General features: G+C 48.6%; 1 protein-coding gene across 2 annotated transcripts in view; it reads right to left on the bottom strand.

Moving 5' to 3' along the window:
• The window catches only part of LOC144158950 (solute carrier family 22 member 6-A-like), a 34,066-nt gene extending 14,254 nt beyond the window's left edge, over nt 1-19,812 (bottom strand). Inside the window, exons 1-5 of one of the 2 annotated variants that reach the window (XM_077690162.1) lie at nt 19,652-19,812; nt 15,383-15,816; nt 14,879-14,982; nt 14,273-14,427; nt 1,096-1,264 (exon numbers count right to left, since the gene is read on the bottom strand). In XM_077690162.1, coding sequence (XP_077546288.1) covers nt 1,096-1,264; nt 14,273-14,427; nt 14,879-14,982; nt 15,383-15,739 — 785 coding nt within the window. In that variant the 5' untranslated portion in view covers nt 15,740-15,816; nt 19,652-19,812. Of the gene's footprint in view, nt 1-1,095; nt 1,265-14,272; nt 14,428-14,878; nt 14,983-15,382; nt 15,817-18,262; nt 18,359-19,651 lie in introns of those variants that run through there. The other variant, XM_077690163.1, reaches the window with a different exon arrangement.
• Nucleotides 19,813-20,294: the final 482 nt, after the last annotated feature.

The following is a 20,294-nucleotide window of genomic DNA, read 5'->3' as shown; positions in this document are numbered from 1 at the left end:
CCTGGTTTTTCCACCAAACCAACCGAAAATATCACATCCCTTCCAAGAGAAAGTTGAAAGACGCGCGAAAGCTCCGTCCAATCCATGGAAAGTTCGTCAAATCGTTCGTCAAACCATCAAGAACACGAATGGCAAATAAAGAAGGAAACCACGCGACGATTTTTCGTGAGCTCAGTAAACACATCTACGAACGACCTAAACGTGTATCGCGACATTGTTTATGAGATAGAGGCATATGTGCCAATGTACTGCTTCGCCATCATCGATGCGCGGATAGTCTTATCTATAAACGGTTTCTTTTCCGAGATTATTTTTCTATCGGACGCCATCGGTAGCACTAAGAGAGCTTTCACTTTAAAAGTTTAGAGTGTACTACCACGTTGAAACCCGGATGTGCAACCACTAAAGTTGCGCCAATTTTACTAATGCTTCATGGGGTATTTGTTGGCAGTTTGGCTGCCGTGAAGTTCCTAGCATCACATGCCGATGGCCTCTCACGTAAAACTCATGGAACCTGACTATTCCTCTAATCACACGTATTTTGAGTGGTGACAATTGTCCCGAATGTGCGTCTGCAACCATAAGGGCTAGATTACGGAAACCTGGCACAGGAAACATGGGTAGACATTTTTGAGCGTTTTTATTTCCGCAACACGTAAGCCTAAAGCTTCTGTTTACACCACAATCACTCAATATCACCAATTGCGAAACACTCCGTAGGCCCCATGTATCAAAAACCAATCCGCAGTTGGCCACCTCCGCTGAGACCAAACAGGAGCCAGAACGCGGGCAAGTTGACTAACCTGCCACCTGTCGACAGGAAGTTGAAGAAGTACTTAGATGCTTGCGGCTGCTGTCTTAAGCTAATGCTTCATTATTTTAAAGGCAAGCTTCATTTTTGAAATATTTGTGCTATTAGAGCTAACTTCACTTTTCGTCCCCTAGGTGCCGGGTCAATACACTTGCCCCAAAGTTTCTACAAAGCAAGGGTGCTCACACGGCGCGGATTCTGCAGCGGAGTTTCACAACTTTATGCTTAATAACTCTGGTTTACACAGGTAATGGAAGTCTTCTGGTACAAGACGCAGTACTCACAGCATAAAAGGCACGCAGGCCAACGCGCTGAGTCCTATGACGAGCTGAAGGAGTCGCCAGCTTCCGAGAAGGTGGGCGACTCCAGGGAGTGCCAGCCCCGAGAGGGGAAAGCCCGCAGTGTAGGGCAAGTTAAAGAGAGTCCGGTAACGGGGGTCCAAGATCTCGACAACTGCAGGGAGAGGCGCGACCAAGTACTTGTTCGTAGAATGTTTTATGGTGCCAAGAAGAGATAAAGTGGTCGAACTAAAGGTACGATGCAGATGAAATACAGACTAGGCTTGTATTATGTCGGCATGATACCTTTTTCAACCACGTTATCTCTTGTCTATTTTATCGGAAACATTGATATGCAGAACACCAATCCCATGAAATTTAACGCAAACAACAAACCATTACTCTATATGAAGGTGAAAAGTGTAGCTACTCACCAGCGACTTCCCCGCACGGCCACGTTGACGTCATAAGGACTACCTTTCGCGATTCGGTACAAACGTTACTGTAAATAAACATGATTGCGTGATAATGGTTGCGTGACGTGATCCCGCACATATTCGTTGAGTGCGTCTTGTGGTTGGATCAAATGAACCATTGCAAAATTGGTTCATTCAAAATATTTCTTCGTAAAAATACAAATCAATTCAATGTTAGTGTCAATTTTAAACTTTTAAGCTGGAAAATACTCGAAACAGAGCGAGATTTGGTGGATTATCGGTCGTTTCTGGCACTGCCACTGTGACTGGAAAGAGCTACAGCTAGCACACATTTTTGTACAATAGGAGTGTTGCCTCGGGTTGCGTTTGAGTGCACCCTTCGAATGACAGAGTGGAGTTCACACACGTACTGCTTATTATTTCTGATGCGTCCCCAGTGACGTCCCGGCCCACCTGGTGTGCTGGGAACTTTCAAAGTTTGTAAATGTTTGTGAACTTTTTTTCAGTGAACACGGCTATTTCGGGCCTGAATGAAATGAAACCAGCTGTAAAAGGCTAGCTGTTTCAAAAGTACCTTGTTACCTTCGCGGTACCTTTAAGGAGGTTATGTTAGGTGCAGTATTGCTTCGAGTGCGTGTGATTCCTAACGCGGCGTATCATCATTCTATCCACCACTACTATAAGGAATGAATCAATCAGGAGTTCCTTAAAGCGCCAGGGCCTTTACACCGCGCCACGAAAAAAAGACGAAAAAGCCCACTACAAACAAAACTTTAACCATGGCCAACTTTTCTACCCATAATGAAACCTTAACGAAATTGTCATGATTCAACCAACAGGCGCAATTTGTACCCACAGATCAATGCGATTATAATGTCGAATATCGTGTAGAGTGAAAACAACAAACCGTAACATGAGCGGCACACGATGTTAGCAGTAAGACAGCATACAATGCCAACAGCAGAACGACAGCCCCACTACTGCTGCAGAGAAATAAAATACAACCGACCAAGCAATAAAAAAATGTACCATAGAGCTCGTGTGAGGCAATGAGATCATGTTGTGAAAATCTCTACACTTCTGCACTGAACAAATAAAATGAGCTGTACCGAGAAAAAGTTGAGTGCTCCGTGGCCTGAAGTGTAACCGGTTCATATTACAGGAACCGAAACCATGAAAAGGGTGGCTTTTTAACAACGGAGCTGTTTAAGCTTGAGCTTGGGCCTGTGGCGTTAGCAAAAAAATACCAAGAAAGAAGCTCCGCTTCCTGTAAAGGGTGCTACACCGCAGATATAGCATTATAACACTGAAGCCAGCTTTTTTGCGCCTGCTCGAGTGTGGGCACTTTGGCGTATGCGCATGCGCAACTCTTACTATACTTTTTAAATGTGATAGTCTTTATTGCGCTTCTAAAACGCAAAAACAAAATTGGCGCAGCTTGCAGCAGTGCTGCAAGGCTGGAGAAACAGCGAAGCGGTGGGTCGGCCCAGCTTCTTCCTCCCCGGGATCCGCTGTCCGTGTGGGAGACGGACCTGAACGGCCGTGTAAAATCAGTCTAAACTTGTTCTCACGTCCCTCAACATTTAGCCCAGACCAGCAAGAACATAGCAAAACCAAAAACTTGGAAAAGCCTAGCAAATCTGGGCAAAACCGAAGAACCTAGGCAGTGCCCCAGCTCTGCCTCTCCAGCATTGCACCACTTGTACAAGCTACACCAATACTTTTGTGTGTGTGTGGTTTTGTAGCGTAAGCTACACTGGCCGAGGACGAGCAGTTTCGCGTGGGCCGTGAAGGGCCGTTCTGCGCAAGCGCGAGGAGCATTGGATTGGATTTGGATTGGATTGAATTGGTTTATATTGGATTGTGTTCGATTGAAATCCAATCCAATAGGAGTACGGGTGTGTAGAGAATTGAGTCTGCACATTCGCTGGTCTGCGCATTCCAGAGGAGTGAGGTCATAGCCGCGGCAGACGCACTGACGCAGGCGCGTGCCTAGCTGTGCGCCTCCGTTGCGCAGTAGACAAGTCTGACGCTGCGCCGGAGCGCCGGGGCCGCGTGATAGCTGTTTCGCATGGCTACAGGAGAGCCGTGTTGCGGGAGGAGCCATGGGCGAAGAGCAGTGATGGGACTGGACTGGACTGAACTGGACTGGATTGGATTAGGTTGGATTGGATTGATTTGGAAATCGTTTAAGCAACAGTAAGCATGATAATCAAGCTAATCCTAGACAACCAGGAAACCTAAGAATAACCAGCTGAATCTTAGCTCACGCTACGTATATCCTGGCATACCCGAGCTAAGCGACTGCTAATTTTTAAGAGGGACTCTGGTGAATCTTGGGAAGAAGTTCGGCATATGGAAAACTCTCGTGGATTAGCTTAAAGGGAATGTACGCGACACCTAAGCTTTCACTTATGGTGTGCAGGCGTAAGCACCGCTTGTGGTTGGGCAATGTCGCTAAATTAAGTCGCTGAGTTTAGTGCAGCTGAGTTTATTGTGGCCGGGTCTGTTACGCCGCTAAAACGCAAGAACCAAATATTTCTTCCTCTGTAGGCTTTGCTGCACCCCCTAATGTGGAAAAGCGACCTTTACAAAAACCAAGCTCCTCACCGAGCTTATTCAAAGTCGGCTTCATAGCATTTTTCAAATGCAGTTCTAAGGATACATATTTTGACACGGCATCACACGCAACCTTATATCAATATGCGAGAGTCCTATTACCTTTTTTTTGTTTTGATTTGAAGGTCCATTCGCAGTCAATGAACTCTATTTATTTTTATTTGAACCTCCAATCGCACCTAATCCTCACTTCACTCCGCGGTGACGCGAATTTGGGGGACAGCTAAATGGGGAAAATTTGGGTTGCCATATAAAGTTTGTTACCCTCTCTCGGGACGTTTAAGTAGGCTGGCGTGCTTTGATGCGAAAACACCACGGCATAGAGGGTCGGGATCGGTACAGCTCAAAGCCCTGAGTCATTGTACTGCATCACATCATTAATCAGAAATCATATGATCGCTTTACCGCTCCCAAAAAACATGATTGATTGATTGTGGGGTTTAACGCGCTGACGCAACGGAGGTGATGAGGCGCGCCGTAGTGGAGGGCTCCTGATTAATTTTGACCACCTGAAGATCTTTAACGTGCGCCAAAATCTCGAACGCACGGGCGTTTTTGCTTTTCGCCTTCATCATAAAAGCGGCCGCCGAGGCCGGCAATCGAACCCATGACCTCGTGCTCAACCGCGCGACGCCTTAGCCACTGAGCCACCGTGGCGGCTCCCCAAAAACATGCACCCAACACATCATACTTAAAAGGTGGATTGATCGAGCCACGATACTAGACAAAAAAGTTCCCCCTTCTCGAGCAACACTCTATGTCGATGCCTCAGAATATCGGCAAAAAAAGCATTCGCCATTGCTGTAACTCACCCCTCATCATCTCCTCTTCTTGCCACCGTCACCCTTCCCACCCATCACCCGCATGTCATGGAAGAGGCGGCAATCGCACTGGCATTTATCCCAAAGGACCACCCCTGACATTTTATTCTCGTAATCCAAAACGGCTGTACAAAATTTGCCAAAGAGCTAATTTCCACCCCGGCCAACAACATTCCTTGCCTAAACTCGCCATACGACCAGGTCGAACTCGAAAGGTTCCCGGCTCACACGGGCATTCGAGGGATAGAGACGGCCCACGCGGAAGCCCAAGCACTTGTCACCCGGGCGTGTGATGTGGACTCTTCCCTTCATGGAGCCAGATCGACCAGGGACCGTCTCCTCACATTCAGAGAAATCGCACATCTTTACCGCATCTCCAACCGCAAGCTTCCCACACCCACTCATCCCTCACTTTGGAAGAGGAACGTGTCTTGCTTCAACTCCAAACGGAATCTTAGCCTGCAGAGCCATCCTTCATCGTGTCCACCCCACCCTCTACCCATCCTCACCTCATCGCCGCTGCGGTGAAAGGGCCACGGTTCAACACCAAATATCGGCTTGTGCAGAGGACCCATTCCCTCCCATTAATTCCACTGACCGGTGGATGGAGGCGTTAAACTGCTCGGACCCCCAGCTCCAGAAGGAGCTCGTGACTCGAGCAGCTCAGTCTTCGCGACTCTCAGCGCGGCGCCCACCGTGCCCTAATCCTTTATGTGAATAAAATTAATTTCTCCCCCTCCCCCCTTTGCTATTACTATCAGTATTGCGGCATCCCCTCGCTATATTATCCTTTCATGCTACATTGCGTGGGTGTCATGGCGATTTTTTCCCACTATATAGAGAGTAGTGATGCGATTACGCGTCAGGCAGTGCTTCGTGCTTAATCAACCTGCGCTCACGTTTCATACAAAATGAAGCATTTTCAGCGATGGTGCACAGTCAAGCCTAACTTCTCCCAACTCCGCTATGATCAGCGCAGTCGTCGACTCCTTAGAAATATGTTGTACCACAGTACGGAACTCTACTAACTACAATTACGTGACAATTAGGTACCGACCCGGTCGCCTCAAACATATCAGGCATGAACCAAGCCGCACCTCCCGATGATATTTGGCCTAAGCTTGATAGAAGTAGGATATTTTCCAACCATGACGTCACCCCATAAGCTGTGGTTCCACCTCACTGCAATTTAGCAATTTTATACCAAGACTGTCGTATTTCTTGTCTCGTAAAATGGCATTAAGGAGGAGGATGCGAAATGAACGTTTACTGCCCCCACAGAATGGAAAGACAGGAGAAGGCAGTATATATATATATATATATATATATATATATATATATATATATATATATATATATATACTCTTTCTGAAACGTCAGTAAACTTATTTCTATTTTCTACGTCTTTCTCGTTTGTCTATGTCTCTGCTACCCTTATATATATTGTTATGACTCACTGGCGCCATGTTTGCGCGGGTCAGTCGCCCGCCGGTCGACCACCCCACCGCTTGTCGACGGAAACGAAAGGAGGCCGACACGACGCCGCGGCGTCCACTGATTGACAGCGGCTTTTGAGCGGCGTTGAGTGTTGTTGCCCCAAAAGGGATTAAGGAGCCGCCGGTCTTCCCCTGGCCTAAGCAACTGAACGCGTGTGCGCGTGAAAGCCCAGACGGCGACGACCGGACAATGGGACGCAGTGGCGGCGGCAGCATAGCGAAGAAGGCAGTGGCAATGGTCAAGCCATTAACCCTTCCCGGAGTGATTCCACGAACCTTGTTAATCTGTGCTGTTAGGCTCCCTGGGAACGCAGCGCGCGGCAGACACCAAAAGGATACGCGGCGCCCGCGCGTCTTCCGTTCTTCCCCTCTACTACAGGCTCCTGACGAGTGGCAAGGGTGTGTGTGTGTGCGTGTGCTGTGCATCTGCCGACATACCTGAAAGGCGTGTCCCTACCCGAGGGCGGTGCTTCACAGCGAGGAACGTACACATCACCATTGGTCCGCATTGTTTTGTATGGGGATCCCTAACCTAGGGAACTAGGGATCGGAGGTCAACAAAAAGGGCGTGCTGCGGCCCGCCAGGATCTGTCTTCTGTCTTCATCTCTACAACTCACGGTAAAAATGTAAATAAACCCGTTGAGTTTGCTCTAAGCTCTCCCCTAGTCCTGGCTCGACGAAGCGAAGGCGACCGGCCCCGCTACCAGCAGACTGCGGTCGCTACAACTGGCAACCAGACGCAACAACTGGATGGCAAGCGGGTGGATCTGAGCCTGGAGGACGGAGAATGATCAACACGCCGAGATCACGGAGACTGACAGCTGTGAACTGGTGAGTGCTGGCTTTGGTTTTTTTGGTTGCCAGGCTGATAAGATAGAAGTGCAATCTTTTCGCTGGTAGAGGCTACCAAAGAAGCAGTTGTTTCCGGAACTTCTGGGTAGAGAGTGAGCCGCACCACACTAGTTCTCTGTCATGGATTGGAAGCGTTTGTTGAATAATCAGCTGCTGATTCTGGGGGAGGAGCTGGGAGCAGAAGTAGATTCGGGGATGAAGAAGGACGAAATTGTTCGCGCTATCGGGGGCTTGAACCTTACCAGTGAAGATATTACAGAAACGTGGAATGAGATTCAAAAGCAACAGGAACAGGAGCGCGAGCAAAAGCGGGAGCAACAGGAGTGCCAACTAAAGCAACAGGAGTGCCAGCTAAAGCAAAAAGAACTGGAAGTAGAACAGCTGCGCCTGGAAGTGGAAGTGAGGAAGATGGCTGAGGTTCAAGGAGTAGAGGTAGCAGGAAGACAAAATCTTTGTGATTTATCTAAGCTAATGCAACCCTTCAAAGTAGGGCAAGATGTGGGCCTCTTTCTTGTGAACTTCGAGAGAACCTGTGAAAAAGCGAAGCTTGGCCGTAGCACATGGGCTCGAAATTTGTTAAGTTTGCTGCCATGTGAAGCAGCGGATGTGATCGCGCGGCTTCCGGTGGAGGATGCGGACAATTACGACAAAGTGAAGGATAGCCTTCTAAAGAGGTTCCGACTTTCGTCAGATGCGTTCCGGCAGCGGTTTCGCAATGTGACAAAGAAGCAGGGCAGCACGTATTCTGAGTTTGCCTATGAGTTGAAGGTAAACTTGGTAGAATGGATGAAGGGAGCCAGCGCTTTTGGGAACTTCGAAAAGGCTCTTGAAGTAGTGGCTCTCGAACAGTTCTTTTCTAAGCTTTCCGAGCCAATGAAGCTCTGGATCCAAGACAGGGCCGGAGTAGTAACAGTGCAGGCAGCTGCCGACTTGGCTGATGAGTACGCGTCACGCCGGGGAGAAAGGGACGAGGTTCCTCCAGCAAAAGCGGGAGATAGAGGAAAACCTTGGACGGGAAAGCAGGGGGCTGGCGCAGGTATGACGGCACAGAAAAAGGCGGACTTCACTGCAAGTAGTCAAGGATCACAAAACAAACAGGAGGGAAAGGCTTCGGAGAGTTCTTCCAAAAACAGTCCTTTTGACGCTAGGCAACCACCTACCTGCTACAAATGCAAGGAGGTCGGTCACATTGCCATAGGCTGTCGTAGGCCCAGGCCAGCCCTTTCGTACACTTTTGACTCGGCTACTAGCGATGAGCTACTTAGTCCTTACCTTTTTAACCTAACAGTGAATGGGAAGCCATGCCGTGTCTTACAAGACAGTGGGGCAACCATTGATCTGGTGCACCCGGACTATGTGGCACAAGCAGATTACAACGGCAAGTGCGCATGGAATAAACCGGTTTTGCAAGAGGGAAGCATTTGTCTCCCGGTAGCTCGAGTAGTCATCATTGGGCCGTTCGGAGAAGTAGAGACGGAAGCGGCGGTGTCAGACAAGCTGCCCTCGCAGTACTCCTACTTGTTCTCGAATCAGACCTACCGTCTGCTTAGAGAACAAGGGAAAAGTTTTCAGGAGGGAACAGTCCAAGCCTTGACTAGAGCTAAAGCACGCACGCCAGCAGCCGAACTAGAGCGGGAAGAACCGAGTTTCACAGGAAGTACAGCAACACCAGCTGGAGTCAGCACAGCGGAGTCTACTATCCCGTCGCCTACTGAAAAAAAGAGAGAGGGTCAGAGGAGGAGACTAGCGCTGATATAGCTGAAGGGGAATCGGAAGAGGGGCTGCTCGTGTTGCCTGTATCCAAATCACTAGACAATGTACGGGAGAAAGTGACAAGAGACGAGCTCATCGAGCAGCCGAAAAGCGATCCCAGCCTTAAGGAGATTTGGAACACCGTCAGGGAAGGGGTGGCGAGGAAGACTGTCAGTTTTCCCGTCAAAAATGGCATCTTGTACCGCCACTACCAGGATGCAAAAGGTCGCGCATTTGACCAGATTGTAGTTCCGACTAAGTATCGGCATTACATTGTTGATCTCTGTCACGGAGTTGGTCGGTTGGGGCATTTAGGAGCTCGGAAGAGCAAAGTTAGGCTCCTAACGGAGTTTTATTGGCTAGGATGCTTCACCGAGGTTGAGAACCACGTAAGAGCGTGTGAAACCTGTCAGAGAGTGGGAAAACCGCACGAGAAGGGAAAGGCTCCACTTGAGCTTCTTCCGCTCATTTCAGGGCCCTTTCAGCGGCTGGTAATAGACGTTGTGGGACCACTCCCAGCGACAAAATCAGGCTACCGGTATTTGCTTACCGCTGATTTTCTAGCAACCAAATTTCCAGAGGCAATCCCAATAAAGGAGCAAAGCTCAGTAGAAGTAGTTAACGCACTACTGTCTGTTTTTTCGAGAGTGGGCTTTCCTCAGGAGATACTGTGCGGCCCGGGCTCAGTGTTCACCAGCGTACTGACCGCGGGCTTCCTGGATAAGTACGGGATAAGGCTGATGAGCCGAGTTCTGCAGGGGGCTGAAGAATACCCTGTTCTCTACTTAGTCGACCTTGATATGTACTACAATACTTGAGAAGACCACCTGTACCATCTTAGCGATGTCCTTAGACGTTTGACACACGCTGGACTGACAGCGAAGCCGGCTAAGTGCCAGCTAGCTCGCGCCGAAGTACGGAACCTAGGGCATGTGGTAGGGCAGGGCAGGAGGCGACCTGACGAGTTGAAAGTAGAGGCGGTTAGCGAATTCCCGCAACCAGAAATGGAGGATGCTTTCCAAGGCCTCAAAACGGCTCTTGTAAACTTGCCCGTACGGCATGCACCGAACTATGATCGTCCCTTTACTGTGCAATGCGATGCCCGCAACAGAGGCTTAGGAGTAGTACTCTGCCAGGAGGATGAGAACGGGAACGAGAACCCTGTGCTGTACGCCAGCAGGAAACTCTCGGTTCGCGAGGAGGCCTACAGTGCGTCAGAAAAAGAACGTACCTGCAATGTGTGGGCCACCCAAAAATTGGCCTGCTACCTCTATGGAACTTCTTTTGTCTTCGTCACTGACCACAGCCCACTGACGTGGCTGTCGCAAATGTCGGGAAAGAATCCGCGACTACTACACTTAGCCTTGCGCTTCAGGAGCTTAACTTCACTGTGAAGTATAAGAAGGGTTCCGCCAACGCCAATGTTGACACATTGAGCAGAGCCTTTTAGCTTTTTCGCTTTTGCTTAATTTGGTTTTCAGTTGAGGAACGTTTTTCAGTAGTGATTTTGAGTAGTGTTTTAAGTAATTCAGTCTAAGTTTTTAGCTGTGAGCAAGAGTATTAGTGTGGTTGCCATATGCAAAAAAAAGCGTAGGTGCATGGTAGCACCTTTGAAAGGTCAGCCTGGTTGCCGAAAACTCATTGCCGGCGCTTGCTGGTTCGGGGAGGTTGGTCTTTGTGGTTTCAACGGTGCTGGAAGAATGCTGCTACTGTGATCTCTCCCGTCGAGCAGCTGATACTACACGACGTCCGAGATCTTCCCGTCGGCGGAGGAGCTGTTTGACTCACTGGCGCCATGTTTGCGCGGGTCAGTCGCCCGTCGGTCGACCACCCCACCGCTTGTCGACGGAAACGAAAGGAGGCCGACACGACGCCGCGGCGTCCACTGATTGACAGCGGCTTTTGAGCGGCGTTGAGTGTTGTTGCCCCAAAAGGGATTAAGGAGCCGCCGGTCTTCCCCCGGCCTAAGCAACTGAACGCGTGTGCGCGTGAAAGCCCAGACGGCGACGACCGGACAATGGGACCCAGTGGCGGCGGCAGCACAGCGAAGAAGGCAGTGGCAATGGTCAAGCCATTAACCCTTCCCGGAGTGATTCCACGAACCTTGTTAATCTGTGCTGTTAGGCTCCCTGGGAACGCAGCGTGCGGCAGACACCAAAAGGATACGCGGCGCCCGCGCGTCTTCCGTTCTTCCCCTCTACTACAGGCTCCTGACGAGTGGCAAGGGTGTGTGTGTGTGCGTGTGCTGTGCATCTGCCGACATACCTGAAAGGCGTGTCCCTACCCGAGGGCGGTGCTTCACAGCGAGGAACGTACACATCACCATTGGTCCGCATTGTTTTGTATGGGGATCCCTAACCTAAGGAACTAGGGATCGGGGGTCAACAAAAAGGGCGTGCTGCGGCCCGCCAGGATCTGTCTTCTGTCTTCATCTCTACAACTCACGGTAAAAATGTAAATAAACCCGTTGAGTTTGCTCTAAGCTCTCCCCTAGTCCTGGCTCGACGAAGCGAAGGCGACCGGCCCCGCTACCAGCAGACTGCGGTCGCTACAACTCGCAACAAGACGCAACAATATATATATATATATATATATACATATATATATATATATATACTATATTCTTTATCTGTACGACCAACCATATCCTCCCCTGTGCTTTCCGAGGTTTTCTTTACTGCCAACCCTTATTTCAATATATATAAGGGTTGGCAGTAAAGAAAACCTCGGAAAGCACAGGGGAGGATATGGCTGGTCGTACAGATAAAGAATTTGGAAAGAAAGAAAATGGAGAAAAAATGCCCACCAGGTGGGATCCGAACCCACACCAGATTGGTATTCTGGTGGCCGTGGGTTCGGATCCCACCTGGCGGGAATTTTTCCTCCACTTTCGTTCTTTCCAAATTCTTTATCTCTTTCTATGACCAACCATATCATCCGCTTTGCTTTCCGAGGTTTTCTTGACTGCCAGCCTTTATTTCTCTCTCTCTCTCTCTCTCTCTCTCTATATATCTATATATATATATATATATATATATATATATATATATAGTAAGGAAATGAGGGGCTCGTTGAGGAAATACAGAAAGATAGGTCAGCAGTCTACAACGCCAAAGGAGGCATAGGGGTGCGGTTAGGCTCTTTTCTTTTCCACTACGGTTAATGAGGTAAACATTCTTTTTAATATACAGAAGAAAGAAAGAAAAACACGCGCCCATAGTGGGGACCGGTCCCGTGGGTTCGGTCCCCACCCTGGGCGCGTGTTTTTCTTTCTTTCTTCTGTATATTAAAAAAAATGTTTACCTCATTAACCGTAGTGGAAAAGAAAAGAGCCTAACCGCACCCCTATGCCTCCTTTGGCGTTGTAGACTGCTGACCTATCTTTCTGTATATATATATATATATATATATATATATATATATATATATATATATATATGCTAAACGGTGCAAAGCTCCTGGAACGAGCCCTACGGCTAGTTTTACCTTCCGCCGTAGCAGGGGATAAACAACTGTGTTATGCTGCGGCAAACAGGGCCTACAAACAAGCAGCGGCGCCAAAAAGAAGTGTTTTACTAGGCTCTGCAGAAACTGTCAGAGAATAAAAAAAACAGTGTAGGGACTAAATTTGAAGAAATACGAATATGTAACAAAAACAGCGGATGAAATGACGAAGCTAGCCATTTTTTGAATGCGACAATTTAGGCTACCAAATGGAACTTGCACAGCCCTGCGCGGAACAAGAAATTATTATCTGCATAACCGGAATCATGAGCTCGTTAACTAAAAGGGACAATGTGAAATTACTTCTGATATGCTGAGGAACTTCAGTATTCTCTACAGCAAGCCCTAATTCACACTAACCGGGAGAAATGTACAGGTACTCGAAGCACCTGCAAAATGCGAACTCTGATGTCAAAGCAGGAAAAAAATACAGCCATCCAACAACATCCACCTCATGCTACTCCGTGATGCACACAGATGCATCAGGCAGTATGCACCTGTGTATTAGGTTAGTTCCGTGAAGCGCAAACGACAAAATAATTGCTAGTGTTTATTTTGTAGATAGTCTGATTTTGTAGACAGCGACCTGTCCACGCTTTGCTAGCTTGGCGTTTTATGGTTCTATCCGACTCCACAGCAGTCGAGGCGATATGGGCGTTTTATGACTGGTTTATTGTTATGCCTGCTACCTTTGGTGTAGTTTGCAACTTTGGTGCTGCCTTCGCTGGCAAAAGGCAATTTTTTGTGCAGAAATGACAAGGCTGTCGCGCAAAAATTTGCCCTGCTGAAATTTCTGCGCACGAGTTCTCGGGGATGTTTCTGACAATCTGTTTACATAGTATGGTAGAGCATCGCGCAAAGATGAAAGTTCCCAAAAGAAAAAAAGTCGACGAAGGTTCTTAAAGCTTGAATGGGCGGACATCCTCAGCAAAAAAATTTAATAACATTCCACTACGCGAAGATGGTTGGCCAGCAAAGTTGAATAAATATCGTGGTCACAAACTGATGTTAGAAGAGCTTTATTGAACCATTTGTTCCTTGTTAACTAGTGATGGTCACAACGGCTGCGTGGTCACTGTGATCAAACATAGTGGTGTGCTCACAACCGGTTGCCCATTTTTGACAACGTCAGGTCTGGATAAATGGCCGGTTCGGATGTGAGAGGGTTCGCAAACCAAAATCCTCCGTCACCAGCACCGTGAACCATCCTGTCTTTGGATCCTAAATATCCGCATTCAAACCTTCCACAACAAAAGGGGTGGTGTCGTCCAGAGCGGCCCAGGCAAATGGCGGAGTCATTAACATCACCTCACGACGTCCCTGGTGAGGTGTTGTACACCCCGGAAATCACCATTCCACCATTGGTCGCTGGCTACATATATCTCCTAAGTGAACGTCAATGTCCAGTCTTTGCCAGCAGTTGCTAGGACATGCCAAAAGTGATCAGACAACGAAGAACGTAGACACAAACTTCTATAGCATGAATTAACTTTCTCAAGCGAAAAGGCTGGCGAATGCTCTCGTCATTCTTTGCTTCACCGAATCATTCGGCCACACTTCAACGCTAAGTTTTTTTTTATTTTGGCTTTGAATTGTTTGTGGACCAGGAACTCTTGGCGTACCATATGCCCTTTCGACAAATACTGTTTGCACGCACGTGTGGTTGCACGAACACATGCTGTTCTGAAAGAACTTACTCACGTAAAGCTGCTGAGCTCGTCTGAATGCCGGCGATGGCAATGCAAGTGAAGAAGCGCAGCGCATTGTACCACATCACGGACGGCGACGCAGCACCCGTGGCTCCGAACAGCGCAGCCAAGAAGACGGAGCCAAAGAATGCGGTACGACGACCAAACCTGCCGGAAAGACAAGTTGTGGGATAAAGCAGTGACATACGTTGCCTTCTCATGGCAGTAGCGCAACTGGAGCTCAATGCCAGCGTACGTCTCCCGTCAAATTACTTTTAACGACCAAGAACTATCACGTAGGCCTCAAGCCATCCCTCCCGATACGTTTTAACAAACAACCTCTTTTACCCATTAACGGCAGTCAGAATACGGAGTTATTGCTGCATTATAACTGAACGCTACTTCGGAAAGGGAAAAACATGTTGGCCTATAGCGAACTGCGACTCTGTAAACGCTACACACAGAAAACTGACTGCATGCCAACGTACACATACTGCGCTACATGTCATTAAGCTCCGGCCAACATCTGATGATGTATACCCTTCGCTTAGATTTTTGGGGCTTTTGAAGTATAACCTTTGACCTCAGGGCCAAACAGGCGCATCCGTCCTATGCCTACCTGTCGGACAAGTGGCCCATGACCAACGAACCCAGGAGGTAACCCGCAAAGGCCACACTCGTCATCATTGAGCGCTTCCATTCATGCTGACACACTAGGTTCCACTGAAACAAACGAAACTCCGATTAGTGCCCTTCCCGAAGGTGTCCGATTAAACAGGTGGAAACGCCGTGCTGTGTGCGTGTGGGTGGGTGCGTGCGTGCGTGCGTGAGTGCGCGCGCGCGAGTGAGAGAGACAGAGAGAGAAGGAGACAGAGATGTTCATTGTTATTTTCACTTTGTCGCTTACTTTTACCTGTACGCACCTAGCACGAACCTTGCAAGCGTTCACACCCACCTTGAGTAAAGACCTGGGTTTTGAAGGTTTCCGTTTGCTTTTGGTAGAAGGAATAAATTACCGAGCTTCTTTTCAACAATCTCAATATTCTTTCATTGTCGAACGCTACTTCAACCAACAAGTGATAACCGTTTATGAATATTAATACAGAAGTAAAAGCACTGGTACCTCAGGCACGACCGACGACCCCTCCAAGGACTCGTTGTACGTCCAGGCTTCGCACGGCGCTGCTGCGTACTTGCTGAAGGGCTCCTCAGAGCTATTTACGAGCAAAGATTGGATGGGGATCACCAGGCAGGAACTGCGCCCGAACATCGTTACGAGCTCCGAGTCGTTCACGTTGTTCCAGTCCCCCTCCGACCAATAGGTGAGGTTCGGTTGTGAACACCAGTGCTCCACGTCTGGCGCGATGAACAACGCCGCCATTGTGTTCCAGGACGATGGAATGGCGCGAACGAAGATGAGGGACAAGACGATGATGTGGTAGCATCGGGGTGGACCAATGAGCGAGCTGATTTCGTGCATGATTAGTTTGTCAATGCACTTCGACCAGGTTTCCAACGGATAGGTCCCAGTGAAAGCACTGTGCACTGTTTTCTCTTCTGAAAGAGTTAAGCAAAAGATCATTTATAACGACTGATAGACAAATGACTTTCAGGTCACCTCTATCTGAGAACAGCTGTCTGACCTCCCTGAGAGTTCATCCTGACATTACCGCGTTAAGATGACTGTGTTGCGGCGGCATGAAGTGAACACCAACAATACAGCCGAGCTCAACTTCGTGCACATACATCTGTGGTGTGAAACTTCGTTCAAAGACTTAATGCGACTTGCAGCGGTGGATCTGGGGGCCCCACCACGACTCCTTTCATGCATTCCTCCAAGAGAGTAATGCCAACCTGTACCTCTAAGAATACGCTCATTTATGCCAAAAGGGATACTATGGCATCACAAATAAGAGGCATGGGACTCGGACGCGCCATCTGCTTCACATTACGTGCAAAGATGCTATATACAGAAAATTGCAAGCCTTCTGCCATATTTATTGCCAGAAACTTTTTCCGGGACAATCTATTGCCTGACAATTTTTTTCCGCCGTTTTGTTAGGACTTCTGTCAGTAGGGTCCTACAGTAAAATCTCGTTAAGTCGAACTCGAAGGGGACCATAAAAATGTTCGAATTAAGCGGAGTTCGAATTAGCGGCTGGGCGCTGGAGCGAATGGCCATCGTGCCACAATGCTCCGGCAGAACCCAAAAAAGCCACCTCTGGACTCGTTATCGCGAATCTACCGCCACGACACCTTTGTGGCAAGCGGTTTCGTAAATAATGTTGGCGGAGCTCGAACAGCGAAGAAAACTAATTGATCTAAGCTCGATATAATGACACTGTTTATGCTTGACAACACGTTTATCCTCATGGCAGTGCCGAGGCAATCAAAATTTCAAATACTCGGTCGATTACTTCTATTTTGGGCCTTCCCTGGGCCGACTACTTCTGCGAGAAGCAATGGAAATCAGAGGATCAGAGTTCGAATCAGCCGTTCTGGATACCGATTCGTTCGAATTATCGGGAGTTTTTCCCCATTGAAATATATAGGGCTGCGCCGGGACCAGGGTGTCAGTTTGAATTACCTGTAAGTTCGAATTAACCGAGTTCGAATTAATGAGCTTTTACTGTATATCATGGTCCCGATGGTTGGGTGTCTAATTCACGCAGCTGAAGGCAGCAATAACACGATATCTTTCAGCACATTATTTCCTACCTAGAAAACTCTGCCAAATCAAAACTGAAGCGATATCTACGGGGTATGTATAAAATGAGTAAATGTTTTCTGCATACGAACAAAGTTGGATGAGTATTACTCAGACACAAAGGGCTTTAACGAGCAACAATGTGGCCAAAGTAAATAGCGAAGAATAACGTGGGAAAGCGCGAATGACGCACTTCGTTCATTGCCAGTGACGCGATTGCTTAAACGCCCTTGACATGGTTTAGAGTTGTGTCCTTTTCGTTTGTCGTGACAGCTACAACTTTTGTGGCCTGTACTTTTATAGTGCGCACGCTGAAGGAGCTGCTTGTGGTGCAGAGCTGGAAAAACATTTTTGAACATACGGCTGTAGAGATGTCCGAACGAGGGAGTACTAAAGAAGGCGGCAAATATGTTCGAGCGAATATCCTAAAATTGAAATAAAATTGCGATAGATTACTTAGAATTATCCCACTTCACGATGCATCGGCGTCAAAAAAAAATGCCCTAAACTGCAACTGTTTGGAAGCGTACTCAACATTTGACGGATTACCTCAAAGCACATAATAGTTTTCGATCTTGGATGACGAATTCCTTTGACACAACCAGGGAATTTAGATAACCAAGAAATGAAAACAAGGCTTTGAACAGAGGTTCAATTTGGCTGCAGCTTCAACGGGCTCGCTGGTAATGTACTGCAGCTATTCAGGGAAAAGCCAGTGAAAACACGCTACAAAAGAGAGGCAAGACGAGGACACTCACTGGACTTAGAACAAAATTTCATTGAAAGAACTACCATAAATACTTATTCACCAGAACAACGCACGCGCAGAAGGGTCACCCCTCACCCCTTCAAAAACCCAAGGTTGCCACATAACTCTCTCTCACACAGTTGTTATCCTAGGCTGCGTTAAGAAACGCTACCTCCTTATCAGTTAACGCCACCGAAGGCTCACTGATGCATTTCTCTCCTCCTTTCTTGACCAAGAAGGCCTCTACCATTTCTCGCTCATTCTTCGAAGCACCCCGCTGCACAATGGACACAGTTTTTAAATCCAGACTGCAATCCCGTTGCAAATGATGCAAGGCTTCAAATAATAAAACCATCGTAATAACTTCGAAAATTACGTGCTTACTTTCTTTGGTCATTATTGCTCTCTACATTCCTAAATTCTTAAACATTTGTTTAACTTTGACGCTGTGAGTGGCAAGCGCGTTGGTGCTTTTATACAAAGCGCGCAGAAAAAAAAAACACCAGTGCAGCTGTTATAAATGAACGCTCAACGAGAAAAATACGAACCTATGCAGTGTTGTTCGCTGGTTTTTACGCCAGATTCTTCATGCGCTCGGACCGGCGGTTTGGAGAGCTCGCTCTTTTGATTCCTCAAGCGTACACAGTGCGCGCCGCTACTAAACGCACGCGTGCTGCCCCTTCCCTTTCCCTTTCCCCACAGGTAATTTTATGTCTATTCTCAGATATGGTGTTGCCATGAGCATCGCTCTGCCTCGGCCACCTGTTCTAACGAACCACCTGATTCTGCTGCAGTTTTCAGTTGTTAATGTGGGGAATTCTTTGTCTGCCTCCACCGCTATCCATCAGCACCCCGTTCATCACAGGAATGAGCTAAACGATTGTAGGTCACCTAAGCACTCTTCGTGGTGTAGTGTATGCGAAAGCCTTAGCGTTCTTAGTGTTCAATTGCCGAGCAAATAAATAGGTGTGGCTCCACTCACCGCATTCTGCCGCCCCTACTTCTCTTCGTCGCCGCATTGGCGTGCGCGACCATGAGGAGGTTCGTAGTCCATCGCCGTCCACACCGCAGTGATCAGATCGGTACAACGGGACAGATTAACCGCTTATCTGCTTGCTCCATAGCAGATCCCAGAAGACGGCAACGTTTGCGGCGTCCTGTCACGTGACCACAGCATGTAGGGCGAAAGCCCTATTGCGCCATGTCTGGCTAGGTCTGGCTAGGTCATCGCGTCCCAGTCACCATGAACCGCCGGAGCGCAAGTGCAGCAGGAGTGACTTAACGCCGTGTGACCCGCCGCGGAGAAGCGTCGCAGCTTTGCTCGCTCGGAGCCTCGCCTCTGCGGTACCACGTCACTAGGCGAGACGTCAACCGACTACTTCGCCGGCGCTTGGTCGCTCAGTCCCGCCACCAATGATGCGCCGCCGCCGGAGTGCAAGTGTGGTAGGTGTGTCCTAACTTTCATGCAACACTGTGTGCATAGTCTTTCAAAACCAGGCCGAAGAAACATTTCGCGAGTGGTAACTAGGTTTACATAGGTTAAACACCAACAGCGCTTAAATATCCCATCTCTTGAAAACATTATTTCCGAATAGACTTCTTAAAGAGGCAGCAAGGTACAAAATACGGCATCTGAAATACGCGTATGCGTAGCGCAAACGACCGTCAAAAATTAACGATTTTGAAATTAAAATTGAGAAGACAGTGGCCATTACGACCAGGATGAAGTGACGTACGTTACGGCCGGCAAGCGAGCGGCTGGCCGGCCGGAGACAACCAGCCTCTGCGCGCTGGCGCTTTGCGCTTGTAGCCGCCACCGCTAGGGGAAGGGCGCCCAGCGCGGAACTAGACCGGTTGCCCTGGCATTTGAATCAAGTGATATTTGCGCCACAGGTTCAAATACGCACCACAGCGCCCATACCGGCAAACCAACTTACTGCAAGCGGCGTCAAAGACGACGGGAAAGACACCCAAGACGAATCCCAAGGCTCGATAAACGTCGAGAGCGACTGCCTGAGCCCGTGAAAGAAGCGGAGACACTAGGCAAGGCCGATGCAGGTGGGAAACCTCTAAGACAGCTTTCTAGTCAGAAACCGCTCGAATACCGGGTTGTTGTCAAACCGCGAGGAGGCGTAAACGTGTGTGAAGTGGAGGGGGAGGTGAGTCGCAGCGTTCGAGCAGCCTGCCTAACTCCCTTACGAGAGTGCCCGCTTATCCGTGTGCACGCCCGCCAAAACGTCGCCCTGATCTCCAAAAACAACCTCGTTGACACAAAGGAGCTACTGAAGATAGGACTCCTGCGCATACAAGAGAAAGACCTCCAAGTCAGCACGTACTCAGCGAAGCAAGAAGTATGCCGAGGAGTCATTCACGGGGTGTACGACGGAGCGACCGACCCGGAAATCGATCATGAACTTGTGGTGCCAGGTTATGAGATTCAGGGTACCAGACGACTGGGTAAATCTAGTTCGGCCGTGATCGTCGTTTCCAGCGAGCGAGTTCCGTACACGGTGCGCTATGCATGGCTGGAGAAGCGGTGTTTTATCTACAGAAGACGCGTGCCGCATGTTTCAATGCGAA

This window comes from Haemaphysalis longicornis, unplaced genomic scaffold (assembly GCF_048455015.1).
Source record: "Haemaphysalis longicornis isolate Haplotype H1 unplaced genomic scaffold, Haemaphysalis longicornis Haplotype H1 scaffold_10, whole genome shotgun sequence".
In the NCBI taxonomy this organism is placed as follows: domain Eukaryota; kingdom Metazoa; phylum Arthropoda; class Arachnida; order Ixodida; family Ixodidae; genus Haemaphysalis; species Haemaphysalis longicornis.
This window is presented reverse-complemented; position numbering and strand designations above follow the sequence as displayed.